Here is a 23,025-nt window from a genome sequence, read left to right on the forward strand (position 1 = left end):
GACAGGTGGGAGGAAGCTCATATAAGTTGGGCAGGGTGGCACGGGGCCTGGGTACCACAGTGCCAGGTTAAACACAGGTAGAGACCGCTCTTCCGCACACCCCAAGGCCGCCTCCAAGAACGCCTCTCCCACCTGGCTTTTAGGAGCCAGGCATGGGTGCCTTCTATTTGCCCACGCTGGAAGCCTCTAAGTGATACTCTTGGCACTCATGACCTTGGCTGGGCTCCTCCCTGGGGACCTGTTTAATTAAAGGGGAGAGCAGAAGAGCCGGAACGCTGCTCCCACGGTGAGGTGAGGTCGCAGAGGCTGTGAGGTTCTTCCCACCTCCCTCCTCTGCGTACCCTGGAGATGACAGCTGTTACCGTGTCACCGGCTCTGCTCTGGCCCATGTGGCAGGAAGCAGAGAGTGAATCCTAATGACAAATGAATAGTTCCTTCCCCAGAGAATCCTTTCAGGGAGACCCCAAGGGGAAAGACCCCACTAGGCTGCACTCGGACTTACGGTCAAACTGTGAGGTGCTGACCATAGTAGAGCCTCAACCTGAAGCAGCTGGTGGCAACTGACAATGTATACACCCTCACTGAGTCCAAATGCACAGGGACACGGCCTCCTTAAACCCTCTGCATGTGCAAAATCCTTAAAATAATTCTACCCATACTAAATAATTTGAAAATTCCATCTCTTTTCTTTCAAACGAAACCAAACCAAACCACCACCACAACCACCACCACCTCAACTTTCCAACTAATCCCCAAAGTGATCTGTCTGTCTCCACCTCCTGAGTGCTCCTGAAGGCACGTGCCACCATGCCTGGCTAACCCTGGTTCTTCTTATCCTCCCACTGTGCTGAGGACCACCCTTCCTCGGCATGCCCACCGGGTACAGCGTGTGCTTGTGACTTCATCCTCTATCTAAGTGCCAGCTCTCACCTTGGGTTCCCTGCCATACCCGGTGCCCTCTGACTCGAGACCACATCTAGTCCTGCTTGCTTAGTTTCCCCAGTGCTTAGGCAGTGTCCTATAGAAGGATACTTAATCAGTGATGCGGAGTGATTGAATGAAACCATAAGGAAAACCCCTAGGGATGTTCAATCCATGACACTGAATGAATGAAGAATGAATGAATGGGCAAAACCTTTCTTAGCATCCCAGGGAGCCATTTCAGGATGTCACAGAGATGCTGTCACCCAGCTCTTCAGTGAGGGATGAGACGAAATTTAGGCCATTCTCGGATGGTCCCTGGAACACCTTTGGCGATGGAGCATCGGGGACTGCTTCTGTCATCGTCCAGCAACCCCCCTTGTGAACTAATACTAGTTCATACGCCCCTCCTCTAACCCAAGCTATTCACTCTTCATATAATTCCACCCTCGCAGGCTGGCTGCACCAGCTCAAGTTTTACGGGCCATAAAGCATATAGAAAACAGACCCTCAACTTTCGACCCCCTGGTTATTAAACCCTCCTCGTGTAAAGAAGAATGTAAATGGGGACTAACTTTAAAATTACAGGGGCGTCCGGGGCGATCGTTTAAACATATCAGACAGTGACGTGACCAATTACAATAATTACATCGTTTTAAAAACACGTATTCCCCCTGGTCCCACCAACTCCAGAGGACTTTAAAAAAAAAATAAACATTTGGAAATACAGGGCCCTAGAAGCTCCTACCTTATAGCCTCCGATGCGATGCTCCTGCTTAAACTCCTTCCCGTTTTTTAGCCACCTCATTGTGGGTGTTGGATTCCCCCCGGCTGGACAGCGGAACTTCACAGTGTTGGCGGCAGGGACAGCATGGAGCCGCTTCTCCATCTTTTCGGTGTTGGTCCAGTACGGTGCTCCTGAGTTAGAAGACAATGAAATACGTGTGTATGAAGGAGCGGCCTCATCAAGCAACAAAGGTAGGACTGCTTCGCTGTACGGGAAGGGATCTGATTTTCTTTTGATTCTGAAAATATTTCCAGAAGTCTGGTCCAGCTGGCCTAGCAGAAGGTCCCCAGAGGGGCTGCTTATTGGGTTATGCCTATTAACAGGGAAAAAAGCATGAGAAGCACCTTCTCTCTTGCTCCCGTCTGGTGCCAAAAAAATAATTCCATGTGGAATCATGCTTTAAAATGCTACTTTGTATTCACAGAAACAGCCCGTGTAATGACAAGGGGCTCTGTCCTCGAGAATTACATCATCTTAGATCTCCGCGCCTATTAAATGGTCATATAGACACACTGTAAAAACAAACTGTCCTCGGGGACCATATCAATTTACAGATCAGAACTTTCTGTGTGGGCGCGGGTAGAGGGGTGTTCGTGTATGTTCCGGGTGCATGGGCATGTGCGTGAGTAAGGTCAGAGGTCAACCTCAGGTGTCCGTTCCTCAAGTGCCAAAAAATAAACACGTTATTTTTTGACACAGGGTCTCTTGCTGGCCTGGAACTTACCAGGTAGGAAGGCTGGCCCACCACTGAGCTCCCGGGGACCTGTATGCTCCCATTTCCCCAGCACTGGGACTGATAATGATCATGTAAGTTCTCATCTTAGCTTGGTAGGATGATCCGGGACGCCATCATTAGCTTCCTAGCACCTCGTGTGATAAATCAGAATACTGTATTGCTAAGTATATCTTAACTTTCTTTAATGAATGAGATCTTCCTTTTTTTCTTCCCAGCGTTGGTTATAAAGCACTGTAATCCTAACGCCCTGCCTGAGCTTATTAAGAGGCAAATAATCAGATGAATGCTGAGTCCCCTAAATAGTCCTCAGTCACAGGCACAAGTGACTTATTGGGCTCAGGAAAGGAGGTGGATCTTTCCGTGACCAAGTAACAAGCACAGGGCATCTTACCCACAGATACCACAGCCCCAATCCAGCATGCGGCTATCAATTCCTCATGCCTGGACACATGGGTGGAGCTGCTAGTGACCCAATGTCTGTTTGCCAAGCACTGTTCTAAGAGCTTGTACATGCAGGGCACACATGTGACTCCTCACAACATCCCAATGGCAATCCCAAGGGAGTTATTGCCATCCCTGCTGCAGGTCAAGGAAACTGAGGTAAGACATTACCTGCCAATAGTCACAGCACCGAGAGGCTTGCAACTGACATTTAACCAAGATCGGTCTGATACTGGAATCGCAGTCCTTATCCCCAGTATCCCTTGCTTATTACAGAGTAGCTTCGCCAAGAAGTCAAGCCTGCCATGCCACCCTTTAGACACTAAAAACTAGAATCTGAGACAGTCAGGGCGAACACCTTAACCTTTGGTATTGTCCTGAACTTCCACTGAAATATTGGGCAACGATTGTACTTTCCACATGATGAGGGTCAACAGGAGCCACACGCACACTCCACAAACCAGAGGCAAAATGATCACAGTTAGGGAGCATATTTGGGTTGCCGGGGGTGGGGGGAGGGTTCCAACCTGAACAACCAAGCTTCCCTGCTACAATCACTTTCTGGAATAACCGCACCTATCCCTTGCTCTTGACACCCACTACAACAGGCAGAGTTGAGATTCTTATCAAGGGCACACTGTATCTTCTTCACAATAATACATCCCCAAGTGTCAAGGTGGTGGGATTGCGGTGGCAACCTCATGACGCCAAGACTGTGCAAAACCACAGTTGCTTACCCATTTGGAGCAGAGGGGAAGCAGGAAGGTAAGGGAAGAAGGGAGGAAAGGAGAGAGAAAAGGAGGGAGGGAGGGAGGGGGGAGGGAGGGAGAGAGAGAAGGAGGGAGGGAGAAAGAGAAGGAGGGAGGGAGGGAGAAAGAGAAGGAGGGAGGGAAGGAGGGGGGAGAGAGAGAAGGAGGGAGGGAAGGAGGGAGGGAGAGAGAGAAGGAGGGAGGGAGAGAGAGAAGGAGGGAGGGAGAGAGAGAAGGAAGGAGGGAGGGAGGCAGAGAAAGAAGGAGGGAGGGAAGGGTGAGGCTAAGAAAGAAGAGGCTATACCATTTCTTTGCATCTGTGAGAGGACCTTGTAGCTGGGTACTGAATGCTTGTAAACACATCTATTCTTCTGAGAGTTCACCGGGGGACTACTGGACTCCCACTTATCACAAGACCCCAAGGATCTGGCATACCCTGAAACAATTTCAATCATCTTCCATTTTAAAAGCTTCTACTTAGAAAAATCCATCCAAAGCCACTGAAAGCAGTCATTGAGGTCCCCAAATAAATAATGAGCTTTGTCCCCAACACAAAGACTTTAACAAATCTGACCTAACTGGAAAGCATACCTCATGCTGTCAGGTGTCTGGACTCATGTCATTTGTTTAAGTAAACACAATGGCCTATTCACATGAATTAGCTAAATATTAATGCAGTCACTCTTTCAGATAGCATCAATTACTGCTGGGCTGAGCTCTGGAATGCCCCTCCCCCCCTAACATAAAAGAAGCCAGCAAATAGGTGCTTACAAACTATTAGGCATGATTTTCATCTTCTCGGAGATCAAAAAGGAGGGGCTGGTCTCAGGAACTACGAATGTTCTTTTCTACTCTAAGCCATCAACGAGGCTGCACCACCACAGGGGACTGCCCCCTAGCCCCCAGCCGCATGCAATGCACTGTCCTGACTTGTGCCTACAGTGCACTGGCAACCAATGCCTTTGTCCTGGTAGCCAAGGAATGACTTAGAGAATGGGATAAAAGAATGCTTCGGGAGATTTCTAGCAGGTAGTTGCCTCCCTGGAGTGGAACTGTATCTAGAAAATCTGCTCACACAAAACAGACAATGGCCACACACCACAGTGGGCATGGATGGCTTCTTGTCTCAGTCACAGAGGCCCAAGGTGGGTGGGGGCACAACAAAATCCAATCACAAGTAGTTGGAAGTGAATTTCACAGCAGTCCCCCAGGAGCTGAAAGGGCGGTTGAGTTAAGCTGTTCAAGATACCTGTGTGCCAGGAAAGGGCCATCCCTACGCTCTGCTGGGCTCCTGACTTTCTGGCCAGTGCCACTCTATTGAGACACAGGTCAAAGGCCTTTGCAACCAACCTCCCTTTAAAATGGAGAGTGTGCATATTTTTTTAAAAAAACATTAAACACGATGCTTGAAGAAGGAATGAAACTATTCTATTATCTATAACAATAACCTAATTTTTATTTTATCACTCTGATATGAACTGGAAGGAGCTACATGGTCTGGAAAATGAATATTCCTATATGAGCATCCTGTTGTGCTTCCCACAGCAACGGCCTCCTGTTATCTCATACGGCTTTGTTATGTAGCCCAGGCTGGCATCACACTCAGGATCCTGCCTGTCCCATCCTCCCTAGCGCTGGAATTGCAGGTCCAACACTCAGACTCTCTGCAGACTCTTCCTACTTCCTGCCACTTCCAAAGTCACCACATACCAATGGTCAAAAACCACAGAACTGGAAAATACAACCAGAGAAACAAGAAGCAGGCATCTCGAAGAAGGCAAGGCAGCCTTCCCAAAGCTAGGGAGCATTTCAGAAAGTCTATGGAGCAGGGACTGCTGCACCCGGGTAAAAACCTGCAAAAGCAGAGACAATCCTGGTACCTAGCAGACGCTCACACTGGAGTTACTCAACAGCCTTACTCGAAATGGCTCTGCAAGCCAAGAGCACAGGAGGCTGTCTGAAGTCAGGAGCATGAAAAAAGACAGCTGCTTTCTCCCCCTCCCTCAGCATCTATTTAGGGACACTCAGAACGCACACAAAGTCACTTCGCTGATCAGACTGGTCTGTGGGGTAGACCTCCAAAGGCACCAAAAGTGAAGCACACCAAGTCACTTGTGAGGGAAGGAGCAAACTTCCTTTGGGCTCTGACATCCATCTATCTCCTCACGGCATACACAGCGAAAGAAAAAAGTTCTATTTAGTCACAAAATAGTACTAACAAGAAGCAAGTCAAAAGAACAGAGAGCAGCATCATAAGAAGTAAATAAAATCCCGTCACTGAGATGTGGCCGGCCTCTTTAGAGCCATTCTCCTCTATACCAGCACCAATCACCTCTCCAGGGTCAGCCCAGGCAGCCTTCCACTGTTAAAATGCAGCTAACTGCACTCAAAGTCCCCCCCAAGCACTCAATGGTTATCCTTAACCACTCTGTCTCACCATGGAGGTCTGTCCTTCCTCCTCTAGATGGGTTGCTGCACTGTCAACAATGCCAGCTCCCACAATGGGTGTCTGTCCATCCTTCAAGGTATGCCCGCTGATGGCTGCCAGCTAGCATAGAATGAAATAGGCCATAGCTTGAGTTGCAGCCAGTCTCTAAGGCAAAGCGAGAGGATGGATAACTGGACAAACCCTGACTCTTCCTCAAGGAAGCCGTTCTAATGAGGTTCTAACATTCTTTCTAGGCTTCTGTGTGCTATGTAAGTATTGATCTCTGTCAACAAATAATGGGACCACAGGGATGTTTTTTACCCTTCAATTTAAACTTAAGGACAAAACACAAGCTGCTGGCCCTGCCCCTCCAACCCTCACCCCCACCCCCACCCCCACCGATATCCCCCGTAAAAACCCTTACATGGCCAAGTATTGACATCTAAAGTTTACAGGCTACTCTCTCTCTCTCTCTAGAACCAAAATGCAAGCACAGCCCCATATTTTAAAGCAAAAACAGAGAATCACATTACAATGTTCCTCCATCTGGCTTGATGGCTGACAAGATCAATGTCACCCAGAAAGGTTAAGTGATTTGATCAAGGTCACGAAGCCAGAGGCCAGGCCAAGGCTAGCCTGGAGTTTCCAGCTCCCTTAGCAATGCTCTTTATCCACAGCAGGCTGCCCCGTGAACTCTCCCACAGTAATTAAGTCAAAAGTTCAAGATTTATGTGAGCCAGGGATACTGACGACTGCCAACTGTATTTTTATTGATGCAGAATTTTTAAAGCACACAGGCTGTTTCAGCTCTTAGATCAAGTCTCTCCGACTCCCTAAAGCCTCACTAAGGCCCCCTGCCTTAAGTCTATAATTAGGGCTTTTAAAAATATCACTAATCGGGGCATCTGAATGCTGTGCCCCCTGATGTGTTTGTTTTGTTTTGTTTTTAATGTCACTATCCTTGCATTCATCTTCTTCCCTTTGATATGAACTGAGAGAAACCAAATCTAGCAGAGTTAGACTGGGAGTGTCACTTAAAAAAAGAGTACTGTCTTAGTGAGTGTTCGATTGCTGTGAAGAGACACCATGACCAAGGCAACTCTTAAAAAGGCAAACGTAAGTGGGGCTGGCTTACAGTGCCACAGGTCAGTCCATTGTCAACACAGTGGGAAGAAGCATGGCAACGTGTAGGCAGATACAGTGCTGGAGAAGTAGATCGAAAGTTCTGTGTCCTGATCCATAGGCAAAGAGAAAAAGACACAGCCAGCCACAGGCTTTTGAAACCTCAAAGCCCACCTTGGTGACACACCTCTTCCAACAAGGCCACACCTCCTAATCCTTCTCAAATAGTGCCATTACCTGGCATTCAAATACATGAGCCTTTGGGAAGCATTTTTATTCAAACCACCACAGGAACAGCCTGGCTTCTAGAAATCTCTATCAAACATCTCACTGAAGAGCTGGGGAAAGGGAGTGTCAAATGACTCACAAGAGAAATGACTAGCCTCCCGGGAGGCTGCCTCCATGGAATTCGCAGGAAGTTCTGCAAGTCAAGGAATCCTGACCAGCAACTATGCAGCTGGCCAGGCGGGGCTGAGAAGGAAGAATCACCATTAGCACCTTTTGTGATAACGCACCTGAACGGACCTACTGATGAGGTTTCAGTTAGGAATTTCCAGAACATTTGGCAGCCTACACACTTTTGTTTTTTAAGAAAAAAAAAATCATCAGAACAGTGATGGTTCAGGACTGTTAGAAGCAACCAGGTAACCAAAGAATCCGGGACCTTAGACCACATCCCTAGCTCCTCCTAGCCCTTCCTCCAGGAAGAAGAAAAGAAGATTGCCTTTCTCTCTGTTGTGGAGCACATGGCATGTGCAGGTCTCAACAGGGATGAAAACAAAATGGAAAATCCCTTGCAACTAGAAAGGACCACTCCAAGAACGGGACTCTTGTCCTGCTGTCGAGCCCTTCCACTTAAGTAACAAAGACTTTTAGTTAAACATGATCTACCTAAGAACTAACTGTCAGAATCTCCAGAAAGCAATCACTTTAAACACAAGCTTGAGGAAACTTTTTTTAAAAAAAATCTCCACAAATATGTTGCCAGATATCAATCTATGGAAACACTTAAATTCCCAGGGAAGGCAAGAACTAGGCAAGCTACCTTTCCCATGCTGATGCACAAATGTAGAAACTTCTACGCCCTCAACATTTCAAAAATCAGCATCAAATGTTCGGTCCAGAGAAAACAAGTTGAGCATACACTTCGGATGACTTCACAGGATTGCTCTATTCAGGAGAGTAAGCTAGTGCTGGCAAAGTGTGAAGTCATTAGCTAGTCAGCCGCTAAAACATGACCTGGGGACGCCCTTCACACCTGCAATAGAAGGACTTAACTTAAAAGGGATAGGAGCCCTATCCATCCCATCAGCCCATACAGGAATGCACAGTGTGTGTGTGTGTGTGTGTGTGTGTGTGTGTGTGTGTGTGTGTGTGTGTGTGCATTAAATGGATGTTTGCTAGAGGAGCCCTTGGATCAAGAATGATGCTCTTGGACTTGGTCTTTAAGCAAGAGTCACAACATGAGGTGCTTCCTAAACTCACTACAAGACTCAAGTCACCTTCAGTGGAGACTTGTTCCAAACTATCATTCCAGATAAGATCCTTTGAGAAACAGTGGCTTGATTTCTTCATGTATGGACCAGATCTGAACAGCACTCTGTTTTACGTAAGACGCAGAAGAGATGCTTGGGAAACCTGTAAGGCCAAGAAGCATTCACTCTACACCAGGCTGGTTCTTACTCTCGAGAAGTTAACGGGTTAGTGAAAAAGGTAGGCCTGCGAGCCCGGCTCACAGGGTAAACAATGTCACAAAGTAAAACGGGTGAGTTCCCAGAGTTTATATGAACAGGGAAACCTTCCACAGAAGAACCCATCGCTGAGGGAGACCAGCAAGAGGAGCCAAAAGTTAGGAGCAACCCAAACACTCAAGAATATCCATCTAAAAACCGAAGTCCACCTCACTCAATGACACCAACTCCGTAACCAAAGTGCATTACTCTGCCTCAGTCGATTCGTGTCTGCGTTCTCCTTTTTGCTGTATGGGTGACGATCAACGCCATGGCTTCCTTTTAATTCTCTTTTCTTTTTCAAGACAGGGTTTCTCTGTGTAGCCCTAACTGTCCTGAAACTCACTCTGAAGAGCAAGCTGGCCTCGAACTCCCAGAGATCCACTTGCCTCTGCTTCCCGAGTGGTGGGATTAAAAGCATGTGCCCCCACCGCCCTGCTTAATTATTTTTCTTAAACATGTATTTATTCTATCTGTGTGTGTGTGAGTGTGTGTGTGTGTGTACACATGCATGCAGACTGTGCTAGATAGTTTTATGCCAACTTGACATAAGCGTTAGTTTTCTAAAAGGAGAGAACCTCGATTAAGAAAATGCCTCCATCAGAGCCCCACTGTGGGCAAGCCTATAGGGTAGTTTGTTAATTAGTGACTGACTGATGGGGAAGGGTCCAGCCCACTGTGTGTGGTCCCACCCTTGGGCTGGTGGTCCTGGCTCTATAAGAAAGCAGGCTGAGCAAACCATGGGGGAACAAGCCAATAAGCAGCACCCCTCCTTGGCCTCCGGATCCCCTCTGACCCCTAGGATCCTGCCCTCCCTGATGGTGGTGGTGATGGTGATAATGATGATGATGGTGATGATGATGATGATGATGATGATGATATGGAACTGCAAGCCAGATAAACTCTTTCCTCCCAAAGTTGCTTTTAGTCACACCGTTTTATTACAGCCATAGTAACCCTAAGACACTGATTGTAGGAGTGCTGTATCTCTTTCCCCTGGGTGGGCTCCAGGAATAACTCAAGTCTCCACGCTTGGTGGCAAGCACCTTTCTACCCACTGAAGCGTCTCCCAGCCCTCTTAACTCTTGGTTTGTTGTTTAGGGGCCATCATGCTTTTCTACATGCTACACAGGACTCACCACCTCTGCACATCGGGAAGCTTGCCTTCCTACACTGATAAATGACCATCTAGCAACCTGGCAGAAGGAATGACCTATATGACACTTTTTTTCCAAGCTAGAAGACACAAACTTGGCACATGAAGTATACCAAAGGGAAACGGCGCTCACAAGCCCCAAGACAAACACAGTCCACCCCTCCTTAGGAGCACCACTGGCTAACTTTACTCAAGGCAAATATTCAAACACACACCCCAAGTGGCATTTCCAGACAACAGAAGCACCAGGGGAATCTGTGTGGACACAAGGATGTTTCCAGGTGGCTGAAAATTCGAAGAATTCCGAACTTCTGCATTTTCGCTCATAATCAGGTCAGGTCAGGTAAGGTATTTGACACTTGAGGTGACAGGAGGAAAAACAAAAACAAAAACAAAAACAAAGGTTCGAACAGTCACATCCCCTTTCCCGCCTTGCCAAGTATCCCAGTCCTGACATTCTTTGTCCACACACACAGGGCACAGCTGCTTAATCTCAGCTGCCCCGGGCTGCACCTGTGAATCAGACCAGCCTAATCGCACTAACAGAAGGCAGAGGCCAAGTAGCCAGCTAAGAACTGCTATCACTTTAAATAGCATCTCATGTTTCACAGGCCCCTCCCTGCAGCAGTAGCTCCCTGGTACAGCTAACACCAGCCCTTAATCGCCACACAGCACCCATCTCAGGGACAGAGCTGGTGTCATTTGAGAGCTAATTACCAAAATCCCAGTTGCAAGGTGAAAGTGTAAGTAACCTGTCTATGGAACGGCACCCATTGCACAGTGCTCTCCTGCCCGGCCCTTCTGCACACATGCTGGGCAGTTGGACTTAGTCACAGCAGAAGCCCTGGATGTCCCCCATCAGGCAAAGTATGAACCACCAGGAGATTGTTATCACTCGGCCTTGGTTGTTGCGTAATCTATTCCTAATCTTACTCATCATGACATCATGTGGACTCCTGGTGATGTAGTCAGGCAGCATCCTTGACCCAGCACAGAACAGTCCCCAGGTGTGCCAGCCAAACCAAGTGGGTAGAACCTGATGTCTCAATCAATCATGGTGGCACCCACCTGCACGTAGTATCACTCGAGAGCTGTAAACAACTACACAAACATGTCATCCCACTCCCGTGGGGACCTGCTGTGAGGACCTGGAATGCCCATGGGTACCAGGCTGCGAGTGGCTGGACATTCCCCCTTTGCTCCCTCAGATAGGTTTCCTGGCTGTTTTCCTCACTAAGGGTTCCTGAAGGCAGTGCCTGAGCCAGCAGTTGGCACCAGTGCCCTCCAGAGCTGGTTCGAGAGGGTTCCACCTCTGGCTTTAAGGCAGAGCCAATGCACGGTAACTATGAACACACACTCTGCTAAGTCCTCCTTTATCAGAGGACGTAAGAACAGGAACAAGGAGTCACAACTCACACACTCTCCCTTGTCCTCTTGATTTTTATGAACATGGCTAGCATTAAGAGCCTGTTTGGAGCAAATCTGTGTGTGTGTGTGTGTGTGTGTGTGTGTGTGTGTGTGTGTGTGTGTGTGTGTGTGTGTGTGTGTTTGTCCATCCCTAAACCAGCAGTTCTCACACCTTAATATGAAATGATGAAATATAAACTCACACTCATACAGACACACGGACGGATGGACAGACACCCACATCCCACATCTCTAACTAGCTAGGTCTAAGGACAAGCTTAAGGAATGTACATCTCTAGGGAGGACCCAGGTGATGCTGACATTGCTGGTCCAGGCACACTTTGAAAACCACAGTCCTACATGTTTACCCTCCCTAGAGTAAAAATTGTATTAATCAAATTATTTTTCTTGATGCCCAAGCAGTTAGGAGACTTAAGGACAAAGCCAAAAATTCAGTGGAGTAACAATATTCACCCCGAGATCTAACAACATTCTCTTACATAGCTATCCCAGGCTAAGTGGTGGCACTTTCAATAAATGATACAAGAATAACTGAACATTCAGAGGCAACAGAAATTAAATCTAGACACAGACCTTGCAAACTGATCACAACTGGGAAATAAACGTAAAACACAGGACTATAAAAATCATAAGAAGCAACAGGATCACCCTCGGGTTTGCTCCCAACTTCAACACCAACGGCACGAGGGGACCCATGAGAGAGCTGATGAGAGAGACTTCCTGTGAATTCAAAAATGCTTGCTCTGCGAGACACTGTTGAAACAAAGGCATTCACACACCGGGAGAGGGGATTTGAAAGGAGAAAGAGGACTGCTATCCAAAATATACAATAAGCTCTTGAAACTCAACAATAAGAAAACAAACAACCCAATTAAAAAAGGAGCCAAAGCCGTTGTTAGACGCTCACCCAAGAGAACATGAAGATGCTAATCAGGCACATAAAAAGATGCTCACCATCCTTGGTCATGGGGGAAATGCATCCTAGAATGGCAAAGAATCCATAGCACCACATCACAAAATGGTGCCAAGGATGGCGAGCAAAGGACGCTCCCCTTCATGGACGATGGCAACGCAGAATATTATGGCTGCTTTGAAGAGTAGTCTGGCAAGTGTCCAATGGCTCTGAACTTACCACAGCATCTAATTGTCATGTTCCAAGGGAGAGAATAGGAAACGCACAGCTAAACAAGCCCACACCTAGATAACCGCATCTCTCTACTTGTGACTGCCAAGCCTGGGCAACAGCTAAGATACCTTTCAACAGACAATGGGTAAGCCATGTACACACAAACCAGAGGGTGCTACTTAGTACTAAGAAAAATTTAGCTGAAGACTATGGGAGATTCAGAAAACAACGTGACGCACAGCACTAGCGGCAAAGTGACACTCTGAAAAGCCTACGTGGTCTATAAACCTGACATAGGCTATTTCTGAATAAGCAAAGCTACAGAAAGATTGTGGTGCCTAAGGGCTGGGCAGGAGCCCGTGTGAATAAGTGATTCTCAACAATGCTTAGGACAATAAAATTTTGTGTAATACCATAGTGACAGACGCGTGTCCTTCTTCATGTGCATAAGTCCCAGAGCCTGCAGTGAACCCCAGTGACCACAGGCTTTGGGCTCTAAGGCTGAGTCAGTGTGGGCTCTTCAGTGGTCTCAAATGTTGCTGACCATGGAAGATGCTGCACTTGGGGCAGGGGGAAGTATGTGATATTTTTCCTTAAGAAGTGTTTTATGATGGGTTGGCAAGATGGCTCAGTGGTTAAGAGCACATGCTGTTCTGTATAGAGGAACAGAGTTCAAATCTCAGCATCCACCTTAAGTAGCTTACAATTGTCCATAAATCCGGTTCCAGGGGATGCAATGCACGCACACACATACACACATACACACACACACACACACACACACACACACACACACACAAATACATATGTATAAATAAAATAAACCTTTCAAAAAGTATTTTATTTAAGAATAAAATCTCTTAATTCTGCTGTGAGCTGTTCTAATTGTACCTGATTTCTTTCCAATCCTCCTGCTCCCACCTCCTGAGTACTAAGACTGTAGACATGTGCCACCGTGCTCAGCTTAGGAAGTGCTGGCGGTTGAAAGCAGGGCTCTGTGCATGCCAGGTAAGCACTTTTACCCATCAAGGTATATCACCATAGGCTCATTTTAATAACTAAATTCTATTACTTATGACTCATTTAAATTTACTTATGACAAAAAATCCTTTCACAATAACACTGAATATACAAAGTTAAAAAAAACAGTTAGCAATACAGTCTCCCTAGAACAGTCCAGCCCTACCTGAAGAACATAACTAATTCTGTGTTTTGCTTCTCTGTGGAACAAATGTTCACGAGCGCTTGAGTCTTCAAAGCATACTGCCCTTTGATACCTCTAACTTCCCAGAAGACATGGCCGCCATTCCCATCTGAGGCCCAGAGAACAAATGAGCAACTGGGAAATAGTGAATCAAGACTGGAACTTAGGCAATCAGCCCCAAGCAGCCCAGCAAGTCAGCGACGTCAAGTGTGAGTGCCTGGTGCCCACTGCCTTAAAACACACCAGCATTCCCTCCCTTTCTCACCAACATCCTCAAAGTAAGATACTTTTCTGCCCTCAGCAAAAGGCAATATTGCACAGGCAAGGGTCTCTAAGCCCCCAAAACTCGTATTCTGGACCAGACAATTCTTTGCTAAGCTACACGCTGAGTATAAGGAGCTTCTCTTGCCTCCAACCACAAGTCTCCACTAGCTCTCAAGGAGGACTTTCTGAAATAGAAGAACCAAAAGGTGGCTCACACCTATGGGCCCAGAACTCAAGAGGCTCATGGAAGGATCGCAGGAATCAGGGATTCAAGTCTGTCCGGCCTAAGCAACCAAGTTGACGCCTTGTTTCCATAAACAAATAAATCAACAATAACAATGAAATACTCCAGGGAGTGGAGGAAGGAAGGCAACCAACCCTAAGTCAGGAAAGGCATGACGGGAGTTATGAAGAAAACCAAGATGGCCACGGTTCTACTAGTTCTGTGAATACCGAGAGACCAAAGAAGACAATAAAACCACGGACAGAAGTAGTGTTTGTGTGGAAGAGAGAGCTGTTGACACAAGAAGAACAGACAAGTGGCGAGACGGTGGACAGCAACACAGTTTATTCTCAAGTTGGAAAATAGGGACAGCAGACAGAGTGGGGGACAGTGAGGGCCAAGGGACACAGCACTGCATATAGAGGAGTCGACAGGAGACAGGCGACAGGCAGGACTCCCCTGTCACTCCTCTTGGGGACCTTCGGAGGCAGGTTACTTACTCTGGTTGCTCCTGTTCTCACTGACAAAGTCTTCGGAGCTATCTGTGTCGTCCTCGTCATCTCCAGATGAGATGGCATCTGTATTCAAAAGAACACGTGTGTGGGTGCATTGGCAAAGGCAAACGTCACCATCACCTGTGGCTGAGGGAGCTCTCCGCGCGACCACCCTCCTCAGAGTGAGCTCAACCACCCAGGAGGAGTGTCAGAGACTGTGCAGTGCCATCTGGAAGTGTCTCTCTGCGAGAAGTCGGTCTCTAACCCTTAGGGTTTTCTGCTTTCTCATTTTTTTAAGCCTCAAACAGTATTCAAGTCCCCAACAGTTTTCCGAATGGCTTATTTATTTTTATTTTATGTGCATTGGTGTTTTGCTTACATATATTCCTGTGTGAGGGTGTCGGATCCCTTGAAACTATAGTTAGAGACAGTTGTGAGCTGCCGTGTGGGTGCTGGGAATTGAACCCTGATCTTCTGGAAGAACCGCCAGTGCTCCAACCACTGAGCCATCTCTCCAGGGTCACCTCCAACAAATTTTGACTCTATAATAGCCAAACATTGATTTGTTTCCCCATTTTCAATGTTTGGGGTTCCCTTCAAGACAGAAACGACTCCCTAACAAGACGGTCTCCTGTGTGGGCCTTCGGACTGCTAACTTTCTGAAGGCAGGGCTTCCAACTTGGCCACAAAGGAAGCCTGTTGCTACCTATCCCCTTCACCGTATGGAAGGAAATAACAAGGAGGGAGACTCAAGCGTTTGATAAAGGAACTAAAATCTAGCTCCCACATTTCAGCTCTATACCGTAAGCACCAAGAGTGCTGGGCAGTGTGGGAGTGAGAAGACAGTGTGCTGCTCGTCAGATCTTTGTCACTTGTCAACTGTGTGGTGCACCAGGACCCAGTGAGGAATTTCAGAAATGGATCCGCCAGGCATACTAGCCTACACCTGGGGTCACAGCTCTTGGGAGGATGATGAGAAGCTGACATGAGCCCAGGAGTTCAAGTCCAGCCTGGGCAGCAAAGAGAGACCTTGTCTCAAACAATTAAAGAACAACGACCTGACACTGTGCCTAGCAGTCAATGAGTGCAGTTCCCTTGGCCAAAATTAGTAATAATTTCTGATCAGAAGCCAACTCACCTGTGACATTCACCATGAAGTACAAAGTTTCACTGTCTACCGTCCTAGCTGCAGCACAAGCATAGAGGCCGGAGTCTCTAGGTGTGGCACCTTTTATCTGGAGGTACTCCCCAATAAGCACTGTCCTATTGTTGGGCCCCAAGTGCACCCCATCCTTAGTCCAACTGATCACGGCGGCATCTTTCAACATGCAGCGCAACTCTAGCGACTCCCCGGGGGCAACCACGCACGCTTCTGGTTGGGAGATTTGGTATTTGGTTGGTGGCTCTGCAGAAGAGGTGGGAGAGAGAAGACAGAGGCAGATGGGAAGGAGGGAAAGGAGAGAAGGTCCGACAAAGGTCAGTGGAGGCCAGTTCTTCCTCAGGAGACGTTTGTCTTACAAATGGCCCCAGGAGATGTCCATCTCTCCCCCAGACCCCAGAAGCCAGGAAGCAGCCTGCACCCAGACTTGACTGACAGCACTGGAAACAATGACCACAGAAGCATCCGCAGAAGCTGTCCTGGGTTGGTTCATCTCCACAGACTGTAAATCGGGCTTTAGAAACCAACCAAACCCTAAAGTGGAAGAAAACTCCACGAGAAAACTGTAAAGTTGATTTGCCAAGCTCGTCATCCAGCATGACTGTGTACGTGCACACGCACACCCGAGCTCCCACACTGGCTTAACCACTCATTCATATTTCACTTAGCCTCTTATCACAAAACCACGCTTTTCAATACAAAATGTCTCAAACTCAGGGGGCAAACAGATCCATCTGCAGAACTCTTCACCACTTGGGAAATGGCTCCGATTGGCGTGATCATTTCTATGAGCTCTTGAGGTCCAATCAGTACTGAGCTAGGTCTATACTGTATTGGGTGAGCTGGGACACTCCACCTTCCTCAAAGTGACAGGTGCCTGGGGTCCTTTAACATAAAACGAAAGAAAAGTAGGGAGTCCCTCGCAATCAATGGCCCTACACTGTATATCAGCCATAACACACACACACACACACACACACACACACACACACACACACACTGTATGTATTAGATAAGAATACTACCTACTATCTACCTGACATGCTACTAATGAAGCCAGATCCATCCTGCCCTCTAACCCACCCACTACCCCAGGCTCCCTGATCTCCTTCAGCATCCTTCTCTTCTTTATGAACACAAGGTCCTCCCTCTCATCCCCATTTAGCCCAGATCCTCCTCTGGTGCCCAGGTCAATCATGGCCCTCCATGGTCCACCACCCTGCCATCAATCACCTGGCTAGAAATAGAGGGGGTCTCTCCCACTCTAAAGTCCAACTGCCTACCCCATACCTCCAAACACAGGAATAGACATGTTGACTAGGACTGTCCTGACTTCCGGAGGAAACCTTCAAATCAGAAAGCTCAGTTCTGATAGGCCATTGTGCCCCACGCACTGACACCTTTGTCGTACACAGAGAAGGCAGACATTTTGAACATCGTCACAGTCCTCTAAGAGACAGGGCAGGATGAAGCCAACAATGATCCAACCTCCCAAAAGGAGTGAGAGGAAGCTCCTGACCTTGCTCAAGGTCAGGGTGGCCATAAAGGCCCATGAAGTAAGCTTTCATTCCTACAGTGAGAGCTGTGAATGGTACCCGGAGTCCCAAGCGGAGAAAACACAATGCTTCCTTCCCTGCCCTGGGACGGTTCCAGATCTGGGCAGTGGCATCACAAGGCAACTATTGGGCCCAGAGCCCACTCAAAAGAACAAATCTCCCCCACAACTAAAATACAGTCAATTCATGTTTCAGTCCTGCCATTTCATAAACATCTGGTCCAAGAAATACCAGCAGCACAGCAGCAGCCAACACAAGGGGCCTGAGGCTTCTCACATGGGACCCCCACTTCAAGTGCACACAGCCAAGAGGGGCACAGATGTTAAACAGTACAGGAGCACAGAAGGAAACCCACATAGGGAAGAAAACAGAAGTTGACGAAACAGAAAAACACCTCCCCCCACACACACACACACATAAAAAAGGGGCAGAAAGCAAATACAACTGACAACCAGGTAAGGTGTCCAAGGCTTGTTTTTCTCACCCACCCTCTGTTTATTGAACACCTACCACAGGTCAAGCTCTGTTCTGTATGCTCAGGAAGCAACAGGCCAGTAAGCATAGTCCCTGCCCTGGTGAACCTTCCATTGTGGTGGGGCAAACGGAAGTAAGTAAAAAAAAAAAAAACTCACAGAAAATAGGAAGTGTGTAAGTAGTGTTAGGCGAGGCAACTAGGTAACAGTTCACGTGGAAATGGTGGGCGAAGGCCCCATGGGCAGCAGGAGCCAGCCAAGCACTGCCTGAAGGCCAAGTCACTCTCTTGCTTTGGTAAACAAAGACTTCTTGGAGCAGTGCCACACTCGTTGGGGATGTATTGTCTAGGGCTGCTTTTGTGTTACAAGGACAGACCCAAGTCATTGCAAAAAAGATCTTAAGGCCTACAGGCCCCAAACACGGATAGCGTTGCCCTCGCTGAAGGTGTTTCTGCTTCTGTTGTAGGAGCGGATAGGAGTCTCCTCCAAGGAGTAGCAGCCACCCTGTAGCTAACGGGCAATACGCAGCGCCAAGTTTGAAAGACATTGAGAATCCGGTTGGAAGAGGCAGCTGACCTGAGTGCCTAACTGAACGAAGGAGAGGCAGATCTGGAAGGATGGCTCGGTGGAGGAAGGCAGGCAGGCCTAAAGCCAAGTTTGATTCCCAGGAACCCATAAAAAGGTAGAAGAGGAGGAAAGACTTGACTCCTTAAGACTGCACTCTGACCTTTACACAACATGTGTCTACACGCACACATCACACACACACACACACACACACACACAGTAACACTGACAATGACAAACACCAGCGACAAAAAAAATAAAGCGCTCCTATTTTTAAGGACAAAGAAGAGAAGTAAGGAGAGGAAGGGCGGTTCGGTTGGACCCTATGTCTCATATCATCTGCCATTCTGGTCTTAACATCTTTGAACCAAAGACTCACACGATGTTAAAAATGATTGAGCCTTAAAGGCTACAGCATCCACTAAGAAACCCTTCCCTCACCTGACATCAACAAAGGACCAAGATTCACTGAAATTCAGCTGTATGGCTGGACCAATTCTACCACGCACGCTGTACCACCACGTCATGAGGGACACAGGATGGAGAGGGTCTCAGCCAGGACAGGATGCTGGACGTTTGGTGAATGTGCACTGCCCTGGGTACAAGGACACTGAGCTCGTTTCCTCTCTGCCCCGCACAGCCTCTCAGCTGCAGGATCCCCGACCACCAAACACAGGGATGGCCAGGCGCTATATGGGAGGTGCCCACTGTGCACTTGCTCTTCCAGCCACAACTGGTGTCAGTCACCCTGCCTGTGTTCTCAAGCTATGACTGTGGCACTATGCTCACGACGGTCAGAAACAACGGGATTTTATCTCAAGACTTTCGCTGACGGGCTCCCATCTCCGTGAACGGTGAGGACAGCGTGGCTGCTCAGAAATGGGATCTGTTTGCTCGTAAAACCAAGCAAGGGCTCTCTAGTCTCCCAGGAAGATGGCTGGCTTCTGAGACAGTAAAGTGTCATCTGCAAGCACATCGGAAAGATAAGTTTCTATGAAATCAAGCCATCTTAACGCCAAGGCCTCCTCCCAGGTATCAGCCTTGGGTAAGCTCCTCCAGCCTCCCCAGTGGCCTTTTCACAAGAAGCCCCACTTAGAAGTCAGTAAGCGATGCTACCTCTGCCTTGGCTGCCGTGGGGAGCAGGGAGATGAGATGAAAACAAGAAAAGAAAGGGCAGGAAGAAAGGAGAAGGTCAAACACCAGAATGGGGGAAGAAACAGGAGAGAGAAGGCTACTGAAGGATGATGGGCAGGACCATAATCGGGGGCATAAAAAGCCAACCCAACAGCATCCCAGGACATGGATCTGGTTGGTAGTTCCCGTCAAATGAAACACACAGGAGATACATCACGGACCAGGGCACACTGAGGAGATGTCGTCCTAAGCCTCCGCCTAGCCCTGGACACTTGCTTGAGAGCTGAAGGCTTCTCTTCTGTGCCTGAATCCTTCACGGGGCTTTGGGGCTGTCTCCTCACAGCCACCGCTTGCTCTTAAGAGTTCTGAGGTATCACAACTCTGAATCATCACCACCTCATAGTGTCCCCTAAGGGGCCAAGACACCAAGAACACTGTGCTCACCACACCCCACCTGTCTCTCCTACGCAGATGGCCTTCCGACACAGGCCACTGCTTGCCTGCCTCCGCCAAGCTACTCTGTGTAACACGTGACCATTGACATAGGGCAAGGAACTCCCTGGGAAATCCAAACAGTGTCTTTTATAGCAATATCAACATTTCCTGGATTTAACATTTCTCATGCCGTGGCTAACTGCAGCACGCACTTCCAAGTTCCGTCCTCTGCACTCTCCACAGTACAATGGGGAGAAAATTCCAGAGGCTTCGAGCAGAGGCCCCAATTGCTCTTTCAGGAGTTTCCACACACAGAATTTTCATAATTAAGTGAAACTGTGGAAAGAAGCGTGGGAGCTGGGCCGCACATTGTCAGCGTTCCCTAAGCTCTCTGAACAAACAGGTGACATGTTTGCTTTCTGGGAAGGCTGCGCTCAGCTGTTTCTCCGTGCTACAAACACAACAGGGGCCGAGGCTCTCCTGTGTGGAGGCTTAGCGCTGTTTCTACCCACAGGTTACAAACCCTTGATACACGCAAGCAGTTTCCTATATAGTGGGCATATTTTTCGGTGAACTGACTGTTCTGATATTCAGAAAACAAACAAACAAAAACATAAAGAGGGTCCTTCACAGCCTCAAAAGTCAATAATGAAAATATCAACAGTGTTGGGGCATGGTGGGTCTCAGTGGGCACTTGGGAGGGTGGGTTAAGAGGGTCCTCTAAGTTCAGAGCCTTCATTGGCTTCAAAGTTTAAGGCCTACTTAAATTACTGAGTGCAGTCAAAGCCAGCCTGGGCTGTGTAGTGAGAGTCTATCTTTCAAAAAAAAAAAAAAAAGCACATATGTGGCTGCCACCCTGCCACGAGCCCCCTTTCTTCCCCAACATCTCCCAAGTCACTATTTCCTGAGAGGTCAAAGAAACTTAGAAATGAGGAGCTTCTGACCCAGGCAAAAGGGAAACTGAGGCAGAATCTTCCTGACCCTTCCCCAAGTTCTTCTGCAAATCCACGTAGGTCACAACCTCTAGGTGGCACCTCACCTGATGTCAACAGTGACAGCTCCTGTTTACTTTCCTGTAAGTTGAAGGGAGGGGTATGACACCCTGCCATGGGTGAAGTCGCCCTAGAAAGGGCTCCCTCAAGAAGTAGATGAAGCCAAGACTAAGACGCCTCACAACGCACAAATGCAAGTTTTTCCTCAGCACCATCAGGATGGCCATCTTGAGGCTTCCAAACAGCTAGAGTGTCTGGAAGTGAGAGAGAGGCTGCTTCAGGTAATGCTTTACGCTGCCAAGCCAACGATAGCAGCACTTCAGACTGTCACTTTTTATAATGTTTGCCTATAAACTTTTCCCGTGTGGTTTCTGAAATGGCGCCCGAGTGCAAACAGAGAACAGATGGGCGTCCAAGTCCTGTCCTGGCCAATCATCTCCTGCAGAACGCATGGCAGATTCCCACTCAGGGAGAGGGAGCCACTTCTGCCAACCACCTCTGGGACAACAAATCACCCAGCACATCACAACAGCCACATCTAGGGTATCCCCAGAATGACTTCTTCATCAGCGTCTAAAGGATCTGAGTTAAAGATACAGTGGGGTACCTCAAATGGCCCACTTAGGGGGTCTCCCCACAATCTGATCCCAAAAGAGAATCAGAATAGATTCACCTAGAAGAGAGAAATACAAGGAGGAAAGGGGGAGATGAGGAGAGGAGAGGAGGGGAAGGGAAGGGAGGGGAGGGGAGGGAAAGGGAGGGGAGAGGAGAGAGAGGAGAGGAGAGAAGAGCAGGGGAGGGGAGGGGAGGGGAGGGGAGAGGAGGGGAGGGGAGAGGAGAGGAGAGAGAGGAGAGGAGAGGAGAGAAGAGCAGGGGAGGGGAGGGGAGAGGAGAGGAGAGGAGAGGAGAGAAGAGCAGGGGAGAGGAGGGGAGGGGAGAGGAGAGGAGGAGGGTGGTGGAGAAAGGGCAGTCCCAGCAGGCTTGTCCTGTCAAGGGACTGGACTGCCCAGCTAAACTGTCCCCAGCTTCCAGCACACCTCTAGCCCAGCAGGATCGCACAGGAGCACTGAGGAGAAAACAATACCGTGGCCTGGTGTTCTCCCAGACGATGCCATCTAGTACAAGACAAATAAACACCACAGCCACAGGACTGCCAAAAGTCTTTACAGAGAATGGGGATTAAGCTGCCAAATGTCACTGCAAAGTCATAGGACACTGGGTTCATAACAGGTGAGTGGCAGTGGGTTGACCCACTCTGCCCTCCGAGCCATAAAGATGCCCTGCAGTGGCCACTCCACAGGCCTGGTGAGCTGTGTTCACTGGCCACAGAACAGTGGACAGAACTTGAAAGGCTCTTTGTAACTTCAAATCAAGGATGCCCAGAACGCAGGGCACACGGTACTGGGGTGCCCACCCATGCTTTTAGAAACCTGTGACACCTGGCTCGACTGGGACCTTGGAAGAGCCCCTCCTGTTCATTTTTTGTTTTTTGTTTTTTGTTTTGTTTTTGTTTTTGTTTTGTTTTATTGGGGTTTTTTTTGGTATTTTTTTGTTTTTTGTTTTTTGTTTTTTTTTTTTTTTTTTGCACGGCACGGTCGGCATGGAGCTGGCACCAGAGCTCAGTATAAAGATATTAAGGACAATGGGGTCCTTTGGTGGAGTCAGGAAGAACCTCCTCTGGTAGCCTCTCCTCAGACACAAAGACGACACCCTAGAGCAGGCTGCTACAGCTCCTACGCTTTCAAAGCTTCCCCTTTACAGGTGCCAACTTGCACATCCTGATGCCATCCTTCTAAGGCCCCAGTACAACGCATCCTTAAAGAGAGGAGGGGGACAACAGCCACACAGGACAAAGGTGGAAGTTTTCAACCTCAAGAACTACTGCTGCATAAAAAACGGG

The 23,025-nt window shown here is 48.2% G+C and overlaps 1 protein-coding gene across 25 annotated transcripts in view; it reads right to left on the minus strand.

Annotated features, from left to right (window-relative positions):
* Fgfr2 (fibroblast growth factor receptor 2) overlaps positions 1-23,025 on the minus strand; it is a 105,212-nt gene that overhangs the window by 65,102 nt on the left and 17,085 nt on the right. For 12 of the 25 annotated variants that reach the window (NM_001109892.1, NM_012712.1, XM_006230390.5 and 9 more), the window contains exons 3-5: positions 15,948-16,214; positions 14,816-14,893; positions 1,670-1,839 (exon numbers count right to left, since the gene is read on the minus strand). In NM_001109892.1, coding sequence (NP_001103362.1) covers positions 1,670-1,839; positions 14,816-14,893; positions 15,948-16,214 — 515 coding nt within the window. Of the gene's footprint in view, positions 1-1,669; positions 1,840-14,815; positions 14,894-15,947; positions 16,215-18,034; positions 18,102-23,025 lie in introns of those variants that run through there. The other 13 variants (NM_001109894.1, NM_001109893.1, XM_063281099.1 and 10 more) reach the window with 3 other exon arrangements.

Source organism: Rattus norvegicus, chromosome 1, assembly GCF_036323735.1.
Source record: "Rattus norvegicus strain BN/NHsdMcwi chromosome 1, GRCr8, whole genome shotgun sequence".
NCBI classification, from domain to species: domain Eukaryota; kingdom Metazoa; phylum Chordata; class Mammalia; order Rodentia; family Muridae; genus Rattus; species Rattus norvegicus.